Source organism: Anabas testudineus, chromosome 13 (genome assembly GCF_900324465.2).
Source record: "Anabas testudineus chromosome 13, fAnaTes1.2, whole genome shotgun sequence".
NCBI classification, from domain to species: Eukaryota; Metazoa; Chordata; class Actinopteri; order Anabantiformes; family Anabantidae; genus Anabas; species Anabas testudineus.
Genome location: NC_046622.1, coordinates 5565767 through 5588148, shown reverse-complemented (window position 1 = coordinate 5588148; position 22382 = coordinate 5565767). Strand labels below are relative to the sequence as shown.

At 41.8% G+C, this 22382-nt stretch overlaps 1 protein-coding gene across 2 annotated transcripts in view; it reads left to right on the top strand.

The window, feature by feature from the left end:
* The window catches only part of tiam1b (TIAM Rac1 associated GEF 1b), a 38983-nt gene that overhangs the window by 6419 nt on the left and 10182 nt on the right, over positions 1-22382 (top strand). Inside the window, exons 1-15 of one of the 2 annotated variants that reach the window (XM_026340857.1) lie at positions 10574-10651; positions 10736-10823; positions 10941-11862; positions 12794-13250; positions 13727-13899; positions 14147-14371; positions 15418-15603; positions 17050-17196; positions 17327-17401; positions 17844-18014; positions 18113-18217; positions 18659-18740; positions 18981-19067; positions 19806-20018; positions 20522-20622. In XM_026340857.1, coding sequence (XP_026196642.1) covers positions 10951-11862; positions 12794-13250; positions 13727-13899; positions 14147-14371; positions 15418-15603; positions 17050-17196; positions 17327-17401; positions 17844-18014; positions 18113-18217; positions 18659-18740; positions 18981-19067; positions 19806-20018; positions 20522-20622 — 2934 coding nt within the window. In that variant the 5' untranslated portion in view covers positions 10574-10651; positions 10736-10823; positions 10941-10950. Of the gene's footprint in view, positions 1-10573; positions 10652-10735; positions 10824-10940; positions 11863-12793; positions 13251-13726; positions 13900-14146; positions 14372-15417; positions 15604-17049; positions 17197-17326; positions 17402-17843; positions 18015-18112; positions 18218-18658; positions 18741-18980; positions 19068-19805; positions 20019-20521; positions 20623-22382 lie in introns of those variants that run through there. The other variant, XM_026340849.1, reaches the window with a different exon arrangement.

Sequence of the window (22382 nt, the reverse complement as noted above, 5' to 3'; positions counted from 1 at the left end):
GGATCTGTCGCTAGGCTGCTGTCAGCTGGGTTTTTTTATTGTCCACTGTGGCTGAAGGTGATTGGCAGTGATTGCAGTGGGTTGTGACACCTGGACAGCATCAGCAGTCTGAAGTGTTGTTGTAGATCTGAAACCGTAGTCTCACCTGCCAAATTGCTCCAGTGGTATTGAATGGCTTGTCAATGTCCAATTCAGTCAGCTCTTAAATTGAGTGCAGATAGCACAGGATTTAATAGCCTTGTGCTGGTGATGAGAAAGCACCATGCAAGCAATCTGCATTTCTGGAATGCCTGTGGTGAATGCAGACGTGGATTCAGCATTAGTCCACATTCACTGATAGATGCATTAATTTATTGCTCTGGTGTCGGATCCACTTTATTTTTTTCTTTTTGTGAGCAGATAGAATTTCATATTTTTACAAACATCAATAAAAACTTTATTTAACTGTTGAATTAAACACCTTGGGGAATACAACAGTATTGTTTGATTCTGTATGTGACCCCATGTTGTCAGAGTAAATCATCTGCTTCCAGGTCTTTTGTTGTTATTGGGTGAAGTCCTAATATCTATTTTTTCCACTAATTGAAAAGCAGAAATTGGCAATCGTGTTTGTGTTTGTGTCTGGAGTTTGTAGCAGCCTTGGCACAAACCTCAAAGAGAGCCCTGTTGTCCTGACGGATGTAAAATCATTTTCAAACAGTTGATATGAATGCAGGTTATTGTCTGGTTGCCTCTGCACACAGGACATTCTTGTCTTTAAACCCCAGTGATTTAGTTTAATATCAGGGCCACAACCTTGGCACGACATGAAGTGAAGAGGACATGAGAGGAAGCCACCCTGACCACAGAGCTGAGTGCTTTTTATATTGGTCATAGTCATCACAACGTCTAGACAGGGCAATTCCCTCCTCCAGTCTCTGGACTCCCCTCAGACAGTTTAAGCCTCCTGCGCTCCCTCTCTCTTTCCTCCGTGTGGTTGTCGCGGTGTCTACACCCTCGACTAGCTGGGGGCACGCTCTACTGTTCAGCGTGCTTGCAAATCTGCTCCTGGAGCACGTGATGCCAGCTGCACCTGGACAGATGTCGGCCCTTCCCGTCCTCTTCACACGTTCCCTCTGCCAGTTCCACCATCTCAAAAACGAATCCGGCACCAGAGTCACTGCTGACGTGAAAGCCACACGACATCACCGGTGCTATGACAAGCAGCAAGCCCAGCCTTTCTCTCATTCACAGATCCATTTCGGAGTGTGACCTTTTAGCCTTTAGCAAAGGGAGCATTTGTTTAATTTGCCCAAATCCTATTACAGTTCCCATTTAAACTACAAAGAAAGGAGATGACATCAGTCATTTTCTGAACATGAGGTGAAGTTTACATTCAGACGTCTTCTGATGAATACTAAGATAGTTGTTGATCAGTTTGTGTTAAAATGAGGAAAGGCTGTAACATTTAGTGTAAACATAAAGCTTCTCATGGAGGAGTGGAGGGGCAATTACAGAGGAGATGAGGGAGGGAACACGCATTCCTGCTGGCAGTAGGTTTGTAGTTTAGGGGGATGGAATTATAGAATGGAGTGAGCAAAGAAGGGAGGGAGCAGGCTAAGAGTGTCAAAGAGTCAGCAAGAGGAGGGGTGGGGGGTTTACAAACAGTCACTCCCTCTCCCTCCCTCAGTTCTTCAACTCATCCTTGCATATAGGAGTCAGTCTGCTGTGGACTTGCAGGAGCAGTATCAATAATCCCCTCATGTGGAGCTTGAAATTTTTCCCCTAGTGATGTGTGGGATTTTTTTTTTTCTGGAGTACTGTGGGGAAAAACGCAGAAGTGACACTTCCTGGTAGTACACAGTAGGGTAAGTCATCTTTTCTGTAGGGTATTTTTTTTTTTTTGCTTCTATAAAACACTGGGTATGTGTATTGGCTGCGTGTTAACAGACAGAAGAGACAAATGGTTGTCCAGCCCTGAACCTCCCACTTTCCAAAAGAGGTGCTAAATAACACCAGGTTTTTGTCCCACGCTCTGAGTCGATGTGTGGCCTGTAAGTATGGCTTTCAGTTTATTTCATAGTGTGGTTAAATTCATCAGATGCCTCTAGAACTGTTGTGAATCGGGTTGTACCTCTGGGGATTTACATTTTCAGGATGAATTATCTCTGGGTTCAGATTCCCATTAGTTCCCATCAGTGTTTGCATTTCCATGCACTCATCCTATAATTTAAGGTATTCATGTGGGTGTTGGTGTGTGTGTGTTAGTGTGGTAACCATATCCTGGGGTCTTCACAGCCTGTGTTTAGGGTGGGGTTTCTACATCATGTTTGTACCTGTAGCTTTCCTGCGTGGGGAACAACTTAACCTGCAAATGAAGCCGGTGAGCTATTGTGTTGCTCTCCATTCATTGCCATACATGAACAATACAGCTCGTGTCTGTCGTTGTAATGACAAAGCAGCAGCGGTGGTGGTGGTGTTTTGAGATGCTGAGAAAGGGGGAGATGATGAATTGCAAATGTGAGAGACGGTCAAAGTCAAGGAGAATTCCCAGTGCACATCCTGGTGGGGGGGTGAGTGATGATGTGTGAGTTCATTAAAAATCGCAGCTTTGTGTTTGAAAGCCCGTTGTGACTCCTGTGGTGGGGAGAGGGGCGAGAAATGGTCATCTGGTGTCATAGTTATGGAAATGTATCAACCATTTGGGACTTGGCAGGACAGGAGGTCAGGCTCCAGCGTTGACAATGCAGGCTTTTTAAAAAAACAAACTACGAATTCTAAAAGTTCAATATTAGAAGCACGAATGAATGAAATTGACCTAACAAAACACAATCCTGAGAGGAAAATAATTGTGATCTTGTGTCATAAGCTTCAATTAATTGAAAGACACAGTGTATTGTGGAACAAAGGTTATATTGTAGGTTTCCAAGGAAGCAGCGTTCATCTGAGATCAGGTGGTCGTCTACACACTTGGCTTATTATAAAAGTTATCGAGCAGAATTCAGCTCCACAAAACAGTTTCTCCAGTTCCTCTGTTAGATACCATATGCCTCAAGGTGCTGCATTTTATTTTTGAACTGGCTTTTACCACCTATGATTTATTTTTTGTGTGTTTTTTTTCAAGTTGTGCCAAATTCTGCAGTTAATGTTGTGGCTGTAGTTATGTGCAGGTTGTTTCTCTAGAGAAACAACCTGCACAAGACTTTGATAAATAAGATGAGCTGTTGCTGCTCCCATGCATAAAACTGGAGTTTACATAAGGGCTCATTGTCAAACCTGTATGTTTAGTCAGTTTTCAACTTGTTTTGCTTTAGGTGTATGCAAATTTAATTTCCATTCAAATGTACATTCCTCAGTCAAAATACACAGAACTGGATGAGTTTCAGCTTCCAATAAGTTTCTTTGAAGATTAGGATTTTTCTTTGATCATTTTTCATCAGCAATGCCACTAAAGGTTTTTCACATGTAATTTATTCCCATAAGCTCTATACCCTGTATACCTGGTTACATTGCATGACTATGCTAGGATGCCCCTTTCTGCATCCCACTGAGCTTTGTGGAAGTTCAGGGTATCAACTATCAGGAAATGCAACTTAACCTGCTGCAAATGAGCCCTTTTCTACTGCACTGGAACCAATATTTAGTGGTAAATGTTCCCTTTTAAAGGTTATAACTTATGACCAAATGTGCATTGTATCCATGTAAAGATGTTTGGCTGGAAATATTGCGATAATTGCCCATATGGCAAGTCGATTCAGCTGTATCACCAACTGTATTTTACCAAAAAGGTTTCAAAACCCGGTGAATGGATGAAGATGCTGAGCCCCAGCTGAAATGTGACTTTCTAAGTGACGTTTTACTGCAGGGCTATAAAAGAGGCCTGTATCGCAAATTGTGACGAGGGCAGCTTCAAGTAAGCGGACAAATTTTTCTCTTAAGGTTTGTGTAGTCATGTGTGTCAGGATCAAGCTTGGCTCTGCTTCAGTGCACAATGCAACACAGCAGGGAGCACAGAGCTCCAGGGGTGTTATGGTTGCAGTGGTGTTCTGGGGAGACTTGTCCATGATCACTGACCAGAGAGATGATTTGGATCAGGTCTCCTTAGCACATAGGAACTTTCACCAAACTGTGATTGAATGATTAAAGAACAAAACAAACTAAAGAGAACTTAATGTGGAAATAAATTATTACCTCGAGGATGGGGTTAGAAATGATCATAGCATATTGTCCCTTCTTTAGGATCCATATGCAACATAATCTAAAAAGTTTAATCCCTACTCATTAATATTAGAATCAAATTGATGAAAATGGCCCTTGACTTTGACCCAGAAGTGTTTCTGAGTGGAGCAAGCTCAGATTGTGTATGTCTGCACTTGTGGTACATAAAAGGAATGTACTCAAATTGAAGACATGCTTGGTATTACTACTCACTGACCTGGAAGCAAATGATTGCCTCTGTGGAAGAAGATCCTGATTGAACCAGATTCGAAAACACATTTCCGATGCAGGACTGCAGCTCCCCTGTCTGCTTGGCATTGTGTTTATTCTGCTGCCAGCAAAGCGACATTCAGGCAAAGACAAGTCAGCTGTCATAGCGAGGCTGGTAGGTGAATGGCTCGCCCAGCAGTGCACTAGCTGCTGGTCTGAAGACGTCGACCTCCATTCAGTGCACTTTTTGTGGCAATGGCGGCTTAATGAATAAAGCAGGGCATTTGATCAAATTAGAATTTTACATAATGCAAAGCATGCAAAGCCAAGGACAAATGCTGACCACGGCTGAACCCTACACTCTGGTTTAGAAAATGTATTTGAGCACAGAAGAAATTGCAGGATTTGTTATTTTTTGTGAGTCTCCTGCTGAAATGTAATTTTTCTATTGCAGTGTATTGTCTAAAAATTTGATCCCTATTTTCTTTTGAAAATGGGGATCTAATAGGGACAATAGATGTTTTTTTTTTTCCCCAAGTCAAGGTTCTTTTGCACATAGATTATGTTTATGTAGGCTTCTCTGTCTAGAAAAATCTGTTGTGTGTGAAGATAACGCCCAGTTTCTATTATGTGTTGCTCTTTGAAGTTTCCACCAATATCTAATTTCAACTAACAGCTGTTTTTTATATACATCCACCTGTGCCAGTGTTTAATAGATGATCTCTATGATGTTAAAGGAAACCCTTTAAAAGTCAAGGGAAGATTTTGTTAACCAAGCAAGTGTCAGCATTGGTACAGTTTAAAAAAACACAACTAAAACTGCATTTGTTCCATGTGTGAGGGGAAAATTGTTGGGTGCATCTGGAGTCAGACTGTGGACGAGCAGATTGTAAGTCTGGAATGTAAAGCATTTAAGACAGGCTGATGCTCCGTGTAGCCAGGAGAGACCTTTTCACTGACTGTGACCGTTACAGGCTAGGAGAAGGTCAACTTATTAAAGTCTGTGGTGATTGTAGTTGTGATATTTTGTCGCTGCTACTGCAGCCCGTTTCATGTCACCTAACATTTTTGTGCTCAGATGAAAACTCCATCACAAACTGTTAAGTATTGATCTTGGATTCTCGTGTGATCTGCTGTGACTGACTTTCAACATTTCTGCATCTGACTGATGTTTCATGTTAGTGACAGTCAAGTTTAACCGACTTTTCAAAGATTCACTTTTATACGTTTGATTGCACGAGAGACAGCTTAAATGACTGCAGAGGTTAGATTTATGGATATGGTAAAAGCAGATTTTCAGATCCAAAGGCAACTGCTGCCAGGATTAAAGAGAGAAGGTTAAAGTAATCATTGATGCTCCGACGCGGTGTCCTACTTAATTACTACAGATGTTGAGAAAATGAGCACTGTAGCTATGATATAGAGATGGTGAAACTTTGGAAAGATGACAGAAGGAGAGGGAAGTTAATTTACTGGGAACATTTGCTTTAATCTAGATCTTCAGTAAGACTCCTTTTTATTCTGACGAATTCAAAATCATCAAAGGTGATAAGTGATCCTTAAATTTGTAGGACATGCTAATGATGATTATTAATGATTAGCTGTAAGTTTCACACAGTACTTTTTAGTGGCATATGGTACATTGTAGTTTTAAGAGAACCCCCCCCAACTTCCTACCAGGTTTAAAAACCACACATCCCTTCCCCCACAAATTGGTAGTTAGACAAACAACCAAATCTACCCCCCATTTGTCTTAACGGTGGTCTGTGGCTCACATATACCTCCAATAAACAGCTGTTTAAGGTTTTCAGAGTTGTCAACGAGGAGCTAAAGAGCCGTGAGCAGGATGTGGACTGATAGTACTGTGGTTGTTGTGGTGCTATCAGGCAAAATGTCTGAATACCAGTAGCCACAGGGGTTTATAAGCAATTTTTTTTTAATTCTTAAAATTTATACCATGGACGAAAGTCTATTTCACTTAACACACCCTACTGCATCTGCTATACACAAACCCATCAGAAGCAGTGGCGTCTGCACACAGTGGTGGCCTTAGAGGATATAGGGCCAGGGACAAAGGTGCAACTCAGCTAAACAACACCAGCTGCTGTTCAACAGCAGGCTCTAAAATCAGACTTAAGATTTACTGTAGAGAGTTCACTTTAAAAATGTCTAAGGTGTCTTTTATGCAATCAAGCCTTATCACTTTTTTTATGTTGACCCTTACCAAATTTGCATGAGAATACAGAAGAAGTTTTTACTCATGGATTTGTCACAACAGTGCAGTGATAATGCAAAAAATATATATAATGGGTAGGGCTATGTGCTGCACTGAACTGTACATCAGTTAAGCAGAAAGGTGTTTGTTTGACAAGGGCAAACAAGGCAGCTGTCTCTTGGAAACAGCACTCTAATGCAGTATTCGCATCATGTTGGGACAGTAAAGTCTACATGGCTGCTCAGAGTAACTCAATAACCTTTGTTTTAAATTAGGGAACTAAACAATTAACACTTCTGCTATTTTCAGACAGTAGCAGTAGCAGCATCCATAACACACAACATCCAACCTTTTTTTTAGCCAGTACAGTTTTTACACTTTATCAGTGGCTGCTGCTGTCATGCCAGGTCTCACACCTGCTTTACTGCCAGATGCCACTTGCTTAATATGTGCTGGCATCAGTATAAGTGCTGCTCTCCTACATTAACAAAGTCTCATAACACACAACCACCTGAGCCTCTCATGACAGGGTTCAGACGGGTCACACACAGCAGCAGCAGCTTTAGCTGCCATCCTCTGCAACATGAAATCAATGGATGAATGGATGATGGTGTTGTAACGTTTTTATTTAAGCCATAAGGTGAAAACCACGAAAGTTTCTCAACAAATATGAAACATTCGAAAGCATATCCAAGCTCTGCTGATGCTAAACTTCCTTTTGGTCTAATTAAATCTTAAATACAACTGATCACACTTGGGAGCAGAAAATCTGTCATGAGCACATTGCTGTTTGGAACTTCCATTTGCACAGAATCATATGACAGCATCAAGGGAAATATGAGCTGTCTTGAGTACAGTCTTTCAATGGTAACCCCCACCATCCCTTCCATACAGCTACCTGTGTTATTATCTCTCAACGCTGGAGAGTTCAGATTACAGGGTTTTATGTTGGAGCTTGTAACTTGTCAGCCCAGTGCATTTTTGCCTTTCAGCAGTGTAGTCAGGTTAAATCACAGGATTGTCTTTGCAAGAAATAAGAAGACTATCAAAAATAAGCTTGTTTGTATCTTGTCTCATCATATGCATCTGATTTTAAAGGGTCATGCAGCTCTGAGTTTTAGTTTTATTTATCCTCTGGTGTATTATGATTAGTTTTTTTGTTATGACACTAAGCTTATGAGTACAGGAATGTGCGGCCAGCTGTTTCACACTGTCAGATCGTACCTTGAGCAAAAATTTTTGTTTCCTTTAAAGATACAAACAACTTGACATTTTTTGTCCTCAGGGATGTAAAGGATGATAGCAGGTGGGGGTTGGGATATTTTTTTCCCAATTCGTGTTATGACAGGCCCAAATATTTGTTGTAAATATAAGCTGGACTTTTTAGTTTTCTTTCCTAATAAAAGGACCTTGAATGTACCATGGAAACATGAACTTGACTACGCCAAAACAGTTTCAGATACTACCGACATTGTTTTTAAACAATGGCATGAATCAGAATATGACATGTATGACATTTATGCTCACATACAACAGTACAGACACAGAAGTCATTGTCTCAAATAGTACTTTCAGAAGCGAACATCTACTACATGACATATCTGCATAATTCTAATAAAAACCTGCATTTTACCTTATGTAAGGTTTAGTATTTACTGTGTGACACACTGTATGTTACAAAATGTTATCCCTAATTATCTTGAACTGGATTTTACTCACTTTATAAATATTTGCCCATCAGCCACTGATTTAAAAGTAGCTTTATTCTTTTCATGCGCTGTTTACAGCCTCCTCCAGAGGTGTTAGCTGTGGTGAATTTCTGTTTTCCCCCTGAAGCCACTGTGTTGCTAATCTTGTGTAATAAAATAAAACTGTTCTTCTCTCTGATCTGTGGGTAGCTGGAATCTCCTGTTGTGACGTATTTCATTAAGGCCTTGTAACGGATGAATCCTCCGAGTCCTGCAGTCCTGTGCTCTTGTGCATTTGCTGAAAATGAGAGGTGGCCCACTTTCTTGGGTCCCCGCTCAGTCACGTTGCCAAATCACAGGCTGGATTTTCCAGTCTAATTGCCGACTTCCATTTATTTGTGTATGAAATACCATTGTGGTGATACAGGACAGAGACGGGCACACATTTTGTAAGGTGCTGTAGAACCCATACAGTGTTCCAAGAGATGGTGATCTAGATCATCTTTTCCAACCCTGCCATCTCTTCCTCATGTATTAATAAAGAGCTGATGATGGATTCTGCTCACCAGCAGCATTGCAGCTTTAGAGAACATCATGTTGGGGAAATTGTGGCCATTTTTACCTTGTATTCAGATAGTCCAGCAACTTAAATTGAGGAAAATGTAACCTCCCTGTATTTCAAATTTTAGAACATGTTTATTCATGTGTACATTTTTATTTTTAGGAGCTTCCCCGGGTCACCCTCCTATCTGCTATGTGTATACGACTTTTCTGTTAAATCTGCCAGAGGCAAAAGTAACTAGTAGCTGATTATCACAGATCCTACAGCAAAAAATATTTAACAATATTTTCGCAAAGACATCTGTTAACAGTCTACTATGATTCTGTCATAGTAGAGTCACAACAGAGGCTTTTCTGCAGCGTTGCAGAATTAAACCTATCCACATATTTTAATATTTGAATGTTTTTTTTTTTTTTGTATTCCTGGCATACTGCACATTTCAAGCCCGAACAAATGAGGTTTAGCTGCTAAATTCAAGGGCATCGCTCAGTGGGTTGCTGTAACTGTACCAACTGAGAAAAACCACAGCTTCTGCTACTTAAGCTCCTCATCTCTGCGTGAAACACTCTAATTAATTTCTGGCTAATTTCACATCATATTAACATTGGAGCCACTGAGAGAACATTAGCAAATCCAGCAAAGCAACATGTTAAAGCTCTGCAATAAATGCCAGGAATGTCATTTTAATACTGACCTGTCAAAAAGACCCTTTATAAGGCTTTACTTTATTGCATTTACAGTTTTGTAAAGCCACGTAGGCCTCAGAGTGGTGATCGGGACTAAAAAAAAAAAAACCCACTGGACATTTTGTTTCTCTCTGAGGAAGACATCTGGAAAGACATTAAACTTTCAAGTTGTATATGAAAAATTAAAAGGTACTGGGAATACAAAATAAAGGCTACAAACATACTTAAATTATCCCTTGGTGTAATGTCTGTGCTAGGATTTGCAAGCATGTTTGTGTCCCGCAGTGAATCTTGTTATATGTAATGAGAGAAATGGTATTTCTGTCCCTCTTGCTTTGGTGGTGTTTTTTTTTTTCCTCTACCAAATTGGATGAAATGCTAAATAGAACAGACACTAAACTGCAGGATTAGATGGAAAATAAATGGACTTACATCAACATCAAACAATGGACACTGCAATATCAGTGAGTGATGATGAGTGAGCAGAATAAAAAGGGGAAAGGGAACAACAGAAGGTAGAAAAAGGGGGTCAGCTTCAGTTTACGTAATGCTCTTCCTCACAGTAAGCCTGAGTGCATGCAGCAGCAGAGGGTTGGGCTCCCACTCAACTGTGTTGACTACACACAAGCAAAAAAATGACTGCACCCCCAAAGGGTCTGTCCTAAAAGAAGGGGAGCACACATCAGGAGGAACAACAGCTACAATGTGGTATTGTCACATCTGTTGAAGGTTTCATGCCTGCAACCAAATCTTTTTGGAGCAGAATGTCCAGCCTAAAGTACAAATGTCCATTATGGTGAAAAAACACAACATGGTCGGCTCTGAACAACTCGTGTTTGCTCAGGCTGTCGCAGTACTCATATTATCATCACATGCCCTCAACTTCACACAATGGGACTGAGTAGATTACTTCCTCTGTCCAGCTGAGAGTGGTGTATATTTAGCTGGCAGGAAAAACTACCTTCTCTTTCTTATTACAACCCCTTAACTCTCTAGCACAAGGTGGATATTATGTTTTGTTGCAGACTTCTTAAACTACAAGGTTGTACAAAACTCAAGCAGCATACAGTGCATAAGAAGCACAGACTGGGTGGTAAATTCCTTGTTGTTGCTCCTTGGGGAATAAATTTGATTCTGGTATTGATATTATTACTCATTGTGTTGTCTCTCTTTTCAGAGCTTTGTGGATTGTTCCAGCAGCTGAAGGACCAAACTGTGTGAAGATCCTGTAGCAAAATGCCTGAAAAATTATTACAATCTTGCTGGTAGGCAATTATTCAGTCATTTGCTGTCTGATGCACCAGTTTTATATGATACATTACTTCTGGTATTGGTTGCAAGCTCTTTTGGAGTTTATAAGCAGTATGTTCTTCTCCACTCAGCCTCTGAATCATGGGAAATGTTGAGAGTCACAATGGGGACCATGCCCTCTATGGTAACGACCGTAGCTACTTGTCACGAAAGCAAACATCTCGATCTCTTCGCATTTCCAACAAGCAGTCAAGGCGCTCTCGACATGCTTCATCTGGGAAAATAGAGCACAGGAACTCTGAGACGAGCACCCGCTCAAGTAGCACCCCCAGCATCCCACAGTCTCTGGCTGACAATGGCCTGGAACCCTTCAATGAGACAAATCTTCTCCCAGATTTTGGAAGCCCCATTTGGGTGGACCGAGTTGCCATGAATCTGCGGCCTGTGTCCTTTCACAACGACCTGGCCAGTCCCTCGGTGCACGTGAATACAATGCACATAACCTTACCAGGCCCCACAGCAGAGGAGGTGCAGGACGAAGACGAGTACATGGGTGAGGTTACATACCTCCAGAAAGCTCGGAACAGCTCCAAGGACACGGCAAGCTTCAAAAAGAAGAGGTCTAAATCTGCAGACATGTGGCGGGATGACAGCTTGGAGTTCTCCCTGTCTGACCTCAGCCAAGAGCACCTGACTAGCACAGAGGAGATCATAGGCACAGCGAATGAGAGTCTCTTCACCAACTGCAAAGGTCACCTGCAGTCCAGCCCCACAGACTCCACCGACAGGGCAAACTCCCTGGATGAGCTGTACAGCCAGAAGAGCCCTTCCTGCAGGCAACCCAATGGCCGGTATGCCAAGTGGCACGATGCCAACAGGGCTATCAGGGAGGGAGAGGATGATAAGATGCTATCTCCGTCAGAGGAAGATGGGAACACCTACGGTGCATACACCCTTCCATGCCGGCGTTCCCACTGCCTGTCCGAAGGCCTAAGCAACCACCAAGCTGCCATGTGTGCCAGTATGCAGGGTAGGAGGGCGCAGACTATACAGGTAAGCTGAACAGCAACATCACATTGTGCTGATTTCTTTTATACCACTAAATTGGCTCAACTGATCTCAAGTAGAATGTAGATGATACTACAGAAAGAAGAATAAAGCTTTTTTGTTTGCATGATAATATAAACATGTATTCATGTCTGTCCGATTAAGTTGATGTCAGGGTCCTGAACTAAAGCCTGCTCCTTGGACAGACTATGAAAAAGCTGTGCAGAATCATAATTGTTGTCTGGTGGCATTACTAATAAGACAGCTCCCTGTTGCGTCTGGGAGGTAAATGCAGCAGAGAAAACGCTCAGATAAAAAACTACTGGAACAGATTGCGTTTACAAAGAAAGCTTGTCATTTCCTGATGAAACTGTTGAGTTTTTTTTTGTCTTGGGAGAAGAGACTGTTATGAAGGGAGAGGGGCACAGCTTAAAGTCACTACCCGTTTGAAATGCCTCAGTCTTTTGTTATGATAATGAGAGGAGGCCTGTAGAAGAGTGTAACAGTAAAACGTGCATGGTGGCCCTGTCACTGCGGGGCACCATCAGCCCTGGTGAATGCAGCTCTGGAGCGCATGATTGGGTCATGTGACCAGACGGGGATACCAAGCTTGGTGTAACCCCCTTCATCTCCCAGGAGCCCTCGGCCATGTGGGTAGGAGAGGGCAGACCCTGTGGTGCCATAGGGAGGGCAGGCTGTACTCGCACAACAGACGCTTTGCTGTGAGTAATTAATTTTGAGCACAACCTGAGGATTAAGAAACCCATGGAATCTCATCAGACCTTCTCCAGAGTTTTTGCAACATAAATGCCTCTATTCTGCATCTAGAGGGTCAGGGTAGTAGTTGTTGTTGTTTTTGACAATCTGTCTTCATCGTGATGACGAAAACGTGGCTGCCATGCCGTCTTACATGTCTTGTGCTTTTGCCACGACACAGGATGTCACGGCTGGGGAGGGCAGTGAGTATGACGACAGTGGCATCGATGGGTTGACGGTGGAGGCAGAGCACCAGTCCCGGCGCTACAAGACCATGTCGGCCTCCTTCTCCATGTGCTCGGCGCACGGCCGGAGCCTGTTCGCTGGCAGTGACAGCGGCAGCAGCAGTGGCGGCGGGGCCAGCGAGTGCGTTCAGGGCGTGTACGAGAACTTTCGTCAAGAACTGGAGATGAGCTCCTGCCAGACGGAGAGCTTGGAAGAGGCTGGGTCTGCCCTCAGTGATGAGCAAAGCACTATGAGCTCCGCCTACCAGTCTGACCCATTGCTCAGCATCGCCCAGGGGATGGTGCGTAAGGCTGGCAGACTTGCAGTGAAGAACTTCCTTGTACACAAGAAGAACAAAAAAGTGGAGTCGGCTACGAGGCGCAAGTGGAAGAGTTACTGGGTTTCCCTGAAAGGTCTGTAATGCCCTCTGTGTGTCTATAACATCTAGACTTTACTTTGTCAGTACAGCTCAGTCAGCACCACATGCTTTTGAACATGTTTAGCTTTTTGCTGACACAATCAGAAATACTTATACTCTAATCAGATCCAACTTAGCTCACTAAACCAAGCTTTAATTCAAGCATGATCCAAACCTCATTATCAAACATCATTATGCCACTTGACTAGGCTGGAAATCTAATCAGTATTTTAATGATCACGATGCCTCCCTTTCTGCTAAGTCAGCCATGTTGCACTTCTTAAGGTTGGCCACTGGAGAGCAGAATTAAATTACTTGAGCAAATCTGAATTTGAAAGAAATAATCATGATCACTGTAACACCCTCCTGGAGACTGGGACCAGCACAGGAATATGTATACGCTTGGTTTTTATAGCAACAGACCGGTGTCTGTGCTGTCAAGTAATAAAAAGATTTGTTTGGGTTTTCCAGGTTGCACTCTGTTCTTCTATGAGACTGATGGCCGTTCAGGGATAGACAACAATAGTATTCCCAAGCATGCCATCTGGGTAGAGAACAGTATCGTCCAGGCTGTACCGGAGCATCCCAAAAAGGACTATGTGTTCTGTCTCAGCAACTCCCTTGGAGATGCTTTTCTGTTTCAGGTAAGAGAATCTCTAAATGTCATCTGGCCTGTGAATAAGTGCAAATTCTCCCATGGGCAAAGATTACTGTGACCTATATGTGCTCTATGTTTTCTTTCCTTCTGTGCTCTTTAGAAATACTTATTTGCCATTATAATTAGCAGTGAAACGCACAGGAGCAGCAAATGAAGAGCTTCTTTCTTTTTATTTTGAATGTCAAGGAGCTGCTGTGCCGTTTAACCTCTGACCTTTTGCTGTCCCCACGCAGACCTGCAGCCAGACAGAGCTAGAGAACTGGATCACAGCCATCCACTCGGCATGTGCCACCGCTGTTGCCCGCCAGCACCACAGAGAGGACACGGTGCGGCTGCTTCGTGCAGAGATCAAGAAACTGGAGCAGAAGATAGACATGGATGAGAAGATGAAGAAGATGGGAGACATGCAACTGTCTGCTGTCACCGACGCCAAGAAGAGGAAGACAATCCTGGATCAAGTAGGTTTCAGTCCGTTTTCTCAAAAGGTTGAACATTTGGTTCAGTTATCTGAGGAAGTCAGGGTTTCAAAACTTTTTTGAAACTTTTTTTGATTTCTCTTTAGAAGTGCATTTTACTGAAATAACACACGCTGAGCTGCTTCCTCAAATGTAAAACAGAAACTGCAGTTTGATTTCCACCAGATTCTGTTGGGCAGAATATTTACATTAGTATGTTTATACTGTTTTCTCTCATACTGGCAATACTGAAGTTTATTTTCTGAACATATTCAGGATATGTTTCTTCTGTTTACTTCCACAGGATACTGGTAATTATGTTTTTTATTATCAGTATCCCCAAGTTGTTCTAATTCAAGATACAGGAGATGGACAAGGACTCAGGGAGTGGCAGGAGGATATTAAGTAACAGCTCTTGAAGGTGCTGTCCGCTAGAGGCTGCTGATGTTACACACCTATCGGCTGCCAGACTGCTACTTTTAACATGATATGCAGTTGGCAACAGTCGATAGCCTGCCATTCTCTCAATTAATTGCAAAGCTCATATTGTCTTTAATAGGTCTGTTTACAGAGAAGGGAGATCAAATGGCCTTTGTTTGGTCACTTTGGTACTGCCTGGTTGGAGCAGTTCTGTTTGGCAGTGTCAGGTTTCACATTGTGCAGAGCTGAATAGATATAGGCCTGCTCCTTGGAAAGCTGAAATGCTCCCAGCCTCTATCTGCCAGTGGAATGTGCAGTATTGTTTCTTTTTCGTCTCTGGGCTACTTGGCAGTGATACAGTGCCCTCCACTATGGAGCCGGCCACCTCTTCCAAAAACACCAATGTAGGACCATGACCAGGAGGGGATGGCCCACTGAATAATCACAATGTCCTGCTCTACTGCCCCAGTAAACCTCAAACCATTAGAGTGTGCAGATTGGTAAAACTTTGTGGTAACCGAACGTCTGGGGGAAGAGAGGAAATAAATTTGATCTTGTTTTGAAGTTGACAAACAAGAATCTTGATGAATCTTTAACTGGATATATTGTTTTGTTCCCTTACTTTGCAGATCTTTCTGTGGGAGCAGAACCTGGAGCAGTTTCACATGGATCTATTTCGCTTCAGGTGCTACCTGGCCAGCCTACAGGGAGGAGAGCTGCCCAACCCCAAACGCCTCCTGGCCTTCGCCTCCCGCCCCACTAAGCTGGCAATGGGCCGACTGGGTATATTCTCAGTCTCTTCCTTTCATGCACTGGTAAATATCAACCCTTTGTTTCATCAGGTGTAACTAAAAGCCCATGTTTAGTCTAGTTTCATGAAGTATCATCGTGACACACTTGCAGATGCATTTACATGTTTATTCCTATAACTGGAGCCTTCACTGTGACATGAATTTTTATTTGAGGAACCAGTGTCTTAGCTCATGTGCTTCAGCAACATCAACTAAAGCTGTTTGTTATATCAAATCTGTGACCCTACAGTTGTATGATGGCTCGTTTGATTTTTAGAAGAGCAAAATATTCTATCTCTCAAAATATACTTTGGCACGGCTACGTACGGTTGGTGACTCTCCTGGCAGAGCAATTGATTCTGGAAACTAAAATATGTTCTGTCAAACCATGTTCATGCATAGCTCTTATTTTGGAGTCTGGGTCTCACACAGGGCACCAGTTAGGGAGGGCTTGGTTTGGTTTGAGCCTCCCACTGCAGTTCTCAGGTTATGTATGCCACAGCTAAAAGCGCTGGTAGTAGAAGAAAACATTTGATTTTTAGAGATTCATTTACACTACATGACCAGGGTACTTTTCTTTTTTCTTTTTTTTTTCCTCTCACCACAAATGCAGTGTTGTTGAAGAGGTGGGTGTTGGAGCTGTGAGATGGCACGGTGGGATATCTAACAAAAGAGACACTTTCTAACACCTCTCTCCTCCTCTTTTTTTATTTTTTTTCCCTACACTTTTGCTCCACTCTAATTTGCTCAATTCCACTTTCATGAATACATGTAGCAGCACTTTCCCTAAAAAAGGGCTGAGAAAAGTGTTCAGAACACAAAACGACAGAATGAGTACCTGGGTTAGGTTAGGCCGTGCGTGCACATATGTGCACAGGGCTATTTTTAATGCCTAATTCAGCATTTTTTAAAGACCTTTTACTCGTGCTTCTTCACTGATAAGTAGCCTAGAAATGCCAGGTTGTTAAAAAATTTGCACGAGCCCTGTGCTCATGTGTGAAATAGCCAAGACAGCTCTGTATGTGCATGTTAAAAATGTATTACATTAAGGCTCATGTGCCCCCTTTTCCCCATTTTATTTACATTTAGTCGTTAGGCAGATGCTTTTATCCAAAGCGACTTACAAGTGCAGTACAGAGCAAGCAAAAAAGCTAAGTCAGACATTCAAGACATCGAGACACAGTCGAGGTATTCAAAGCAAAATGCCATGTGCAGAAATTTCATGAAACTAAATCAGATTCTAGATTCACTGAAATTAGAGGGTAGACTCAAGTCATCGTTAGATTAGATTTAGTCTGGAGATCTGTTGAAAGAAATGAATTTTCATTGGCTTTTTTTTTTTTTATCATCTTCAACCTACAACATATGTTAATATGGACTTTTAAAATGTATTATGATTTGACGTCAAACAGATTGTTTAAGTCTCATTTGGTGTGTTTGAGCCCTGACCGTGATGATGTGTTTTCGCAGGTGGCAGCTCGCACAGAAACGGGAGTGAGACGGCGAACACAGGCCATGTCTCGTTCCTGCAGCAAGCGCAAGAGCAGGTTCTCATCCCTCTGGGGTCTGGACACTACCTCAAAGAAAAAGACAAAAGCTCATCCCACTATCAACCAGGTCTGCGAGGATTCCAACAACCAAAAGAATGACTCTGAGCACAGATTTCTTATTGCCTCCTCATCAATTATTTAATCTACTACAATTCTGCTTGAATTATGACCACCTGACCTACTTTTTGCTCCTGCAGGTCTTTGCTGATGGTGAAAAGCCAGTGAAAAAATCAGTAGATGGCATATATATTGATCCCACTAAGGAAAGCACAGTAAGTAGAAAACATTAATTTCTCTGAATAAATGTGACAGTTACTTAACTAAATCTTCAGCCAAAACTGACGTCAAAGAAATATTAGTCTGCTGTATCCAGAGTACGCAGAACACAGGGGCCCAGAGGCTACAGCTATAATAGCTACTCAGGCACATCGGAGGTTGTAATTCTTCTTTCATAGCTTTTAAGCAAGGGTACAATAATGTACTAGAGTCTTTGAAAAACTGTATTACAAATGCTCTGAGTGAACTGACGGCAGCCATTTAGTTGGAAAGTAGTTAGTGGGACGAGTATAATGGAATTATTAGCCATTTTAATCAAATCAAACTTTGCAGTAAAAGGTTTGTGTGTGTGTGTGTGTGTGTGTGTGTGTGTTTATATAGTAAAAATGAATCTGAACTGAAGCACCAGACTAATTGAGCCTTTTAATGTCTCTGAAGAAAAGCGGGGAGGGCACAGTGAAAAGCCTTCCACGGCCCGACACCGAGAGTGACATCTGGGTCCCTGACCACCTCACCCCTTCGTGGGTGTGTCTGCCCAATGACCAGCCGGTGTTAACCATCATCCAACCAGGGGAGTCGGCGCTGTGTGTTCTGGAAACCATCTGCAAGGTAACAGCTCCCAGCCGGAAATTACCTGTTGATGTTTTGTTAATGCCTGTCATAACATCACTTAGCTAAACGAATGTCTTTTTGCCCCCGTTCTGCAGGCTCACCAGCTCGATCCCACCAAGCTCTACTTGAGACTCAAATTCCTGATTGAAAATCAAGTGCAATTCTACATTCCCAAACCGGAGGAGGATGTGTTCGACTTGGTATGCATCCACCTGCTTGATTATCTCTTCTCTGTCAGACTTTTCTAGATTCTAAAGGTCAAAATACACATTTAAAGAAATGCCAGGAACTAGCTATGAGTATGAGAGGAATCACAATATGAATTATGCTGCAGACTTTAAGAGCATCCACTGTTATGAATTATTAATATAATTTGTATTTATGTCTTTTGGATTTCTTACTTTCTGTGAGAACTGCCTGTCTGGAAATACCATGCGCCAAAACACAGATCTATTCGTGGATAGTTATAATAAAAACATCCGCTGTGTATTTAAATCATGTTACTATGACATAACATTTGTCTAAGAATACAGGAAATTAGCACTCTCTTTGTGTTCTTTTAATACCCCACCCACCAGAATATGAATAAAGTAGGCCGTGGTTTCACGATTTATATAATAACTTCTTTTTGTTCTTCGCAGCTTTACAAAGAAATTGAGCTCTGCTCCAAAATAACAAAAGTAATCCAGTTTGACAGAGATGAATCCTGCATGATTGGTTACGGTAAGACTCTTTTGTGTACTCATCTTTCTTTATCACTCATTATAATTAATGATAATGTGATTTTTATTGTAGTGAAGTCAACGTTATATATATTTATATCTTTTTTTTTTTTTTTTTAATTCAGACCATATCCACTTGTACAGCACAATTCCCTCTGATAAGTTTTATGTAAGAGTCCCCCTTTCTCTCTCCTTCTCTCCTCCCCTTCCCATCTCTCTGCCTCTCCGTTTCCTCCTCCAGGTTTCTCCATTTCAGTGGTGGAGGAGGATGGAGTACAGCAGCTCTACATCACTGATGTGAAGGCGGGCGGATTAGCCTTTGCTAAAGGTTCATTACCCTTCATTTCTGTCGAGTGAACTCCATACAGAGACACTCAATCTTTGTCTCTTAACTGATGAGTTACAGCTAGAGAACATATAAAAAGAATCTGGGGTGCATTAGCTGTTTTCTATCCTTGCGCATGTTTTCAAAATGGAGCATTTTCCTCACAAAGGTCAATAGACATTTGTTTTTACTCTCTTTAGAGATGCATTAGTGCATGTTTATTCAGTCTCCAGCGAAGGTTTCAGACACACCAGTTCTCAAGGGTCTTGATTACTATAATCACAGCCACACTGCCTCTCACTGGCCTCTGCGAGAGAAGATGCTGAATACGACACCTGACCGCAGCTTCTTCACAGTGATACCCCCGTTATAATGTTACACTGTACGGTTGAGAGAAATTAAAATATCCTCCTTGACTTTGTTGTAATGCTGTTAGAGCTCTTGCAGTGATGCTTTACAGCAGACGGTGAGATACATGCACTGTTTTATTGACTGACACTTCACTTGGCATAGCGATATTATTCACGCTTATGAATCTGAAAAGCATTCTCCAAACAACAGCCTCCACACTTTTGTTACATGCTTTTCGTTTCTTACAATGGCATCCTATAAGTTTTTAATGGCACGTAAATTAGAGATTGTTATATTGCATATTATGGGAAGGGGAAATACTTATCTAGCACATGGATGCATGACGAGCAGTAAATTGAATCGAAGCTGGTGTCTGTTCTCACTCTGCAGGTCTAAATGCAGGAGATGAAATACTTCAGCTGAACGGAAAAGACTCTCACAGCCTCAACTTCTCGGACATGAAGGCAGCATTTACTCAAGCATCACTGGCTTTGACGGTCAACACCTTGCCCTCTGTGGACCGCCGTCAGCTCTGCTACCTGCCACCACGCCGCTCAGATGCAGAGGAAGATCTGTACACTGACATCTTTTCCCAGAGTCAAGGTGATGAAATTTAGAAATATCGATCCTAATTATTACCCAGTTTAACCACTCTTCCACAAGAGTAGTCGGGCATAATAACACTAGTAAAAATCCTTCTTTGTGGCCTGCTAAGAAGAATTGTCCAAGTTAGGCATTGGGATATGAGTAAAAGTAAAAACATGATACTTGAAAATATCCACATCCAAACATCGACCTAGGAGCAGCTGATAAGAGTGGCAATTATATGGAAATCTTAATAATAGCAATTTTAATTCAGGCACCAGGCAGATTAGCATTTTAACAGAAGGTGATCATCACTGAGTATCTTGGAATAATAGTCTATAAATAAAATGTATTGTTATCCTATCTGTGCTTATTGTGTGAGGGCACATGCTGATTATACAGGGTCTTAATGTAGGAGGAGAACATGTTCTCAGCCATGAGTTTCAGCTCCGGTTCTAAAGAAAACCAATATTATACAGTGTTTTCGTGAAGCTCATACGTGACTGTTTTGTTTTTCGTAGAAGAGATCTTGGATGACGGGGTGGGGCTTTTGCTGGAGAGCTCAGGAGACAGCCTGGATGATGATTCTGAGAACTTCAGTGAGTTTGATGAATGCAGAAAGGTAAACACACATTTTTATTTATTTAATTTATTTATTGTGGCATTTGATTTAGTATTTCTACAAAAAATATCTAACAGCACAGCTTGTATATGACATGCTGGCTCCTGTTTTGTGTTTGTGTCCTTGTCCTTCATAGCATCCCCCACAGCTGTGTTATTATGAAAAGAGCACTTAAGAACAGTTTGTTTCAGCACAGTGTAAGGTACCATCTGTTGCTGGCTTGTTTGATCTTGTTTAGGAAAGCAGAGCTATGTCCATGTTCATAGTGTTCAGCTTTTAACTCCCTGCTTCTCAGTACATATCCACGTTCATTGGCCACTTTATTAGATGCACCTGGCTAGTACTGGATTGGACCTTTTGCCTTCAGCCTTTCTTAATTATGTGTGGCATAGATTCAACAAGCTGCAGGAAACATTATTCAGAGAGTTCGGTTTATATTGACATGATGGCATCAAGCAGTTGCTGCACATTCATTAAGTGAGTCTCTTGTTCCACAACATCCCAAACATTGAACACTGTAATATAAAAAAAAAACAGTGAGATGATTTTAGCTTTGTGACATGGTGTTTGATCCTGCTAGAAGTAGCCATCAGAACATAAGTTGGATATGGTCAGTAACAACTCTCCGGTGGGCTGTGTGCATTTAAATGATGCTCAGTTGGTACTAAGGCACACAAAGTGTGCCCAGAAAATATCCCCCACACCATTACACCACCACCACCAGCAGCCCGACAAGGCAAAGGAAAAATCTCAAAGACCTACATTTTGCTATTGATGTGCTTTGTCTAACAAGATGAGTAATTCTTCTGATGTTGAGTAAAAAGAGCCTTGTACGAAAAAAAAAAAAAACATCCAAATGAGATTAAAGCAGTGGTATGTTCTTCTGCTACTATCTGACTTCAAAGGACGGCTGGGCTTCTGCTCATGAAACACTGAATGAAAGAACTTCTCCTTGTAGATTAATTGATCTCTTATCAAAACATTACTACACTATTTCTCATTGTACCTACTGGGATTACTGGTAACTCCAAGGATCACAGTGAGAGCCTTAGTAATTCCACTCACCTTTAAATTGAGGACTGGTTCAGTACTTCTGTTATCTGGTTTCTCTTTAGTCCAGTGATTTATCTTCTCTTCTAATGAGGAGCAATTAATAAGATTTTGTACCAAACTACTTGATGGAAGAGGTGGTGTTGCTGTAGTAGTAGTAGTAGTAGAAAGATGTAGCATTGTGTCATTGACACACGAGTGTTTGTGAAATTGTGTTTTTCCTCTATTTCAACTGTTCATGGTCCCTCCTTTGGTGGGTTTGAAGACAAACCACTATGTTGCAGGTTTCTTTGTCTTTGTGTACTGAAGTTATTTGATGATTCAGTGTAAAAGGCTGGACGTCGAGAGACGAGTGAACATTTAAGACTTCTGCATCTGAATTATGGTAATGATGTCTGGATTGAACTACCAGTTCAAGCTTAATGGAACGAAATGATACAAATGTTTGCCAGTTGATCCTCTTCTTTGATGGCGGTCTTGTGTAGGCGTTGATGACAGTTTAGTCCTTGAACTTCTTATTGCAACAGATGTTCCCAAACCACCAACAAGCTTGGTGTTTTCTTCAAAAAATTATGATGTAGAGGCTGTAAAGAGAAGTCTTCTATAGACTTGTTGCTGCCAGAGTAAATGAGTCATTGGTATTTATTGATAACCCAACTATCTGTTTGTTCATTTATTTACTGACATACCTCTCTGTCATTGCTTTGAAA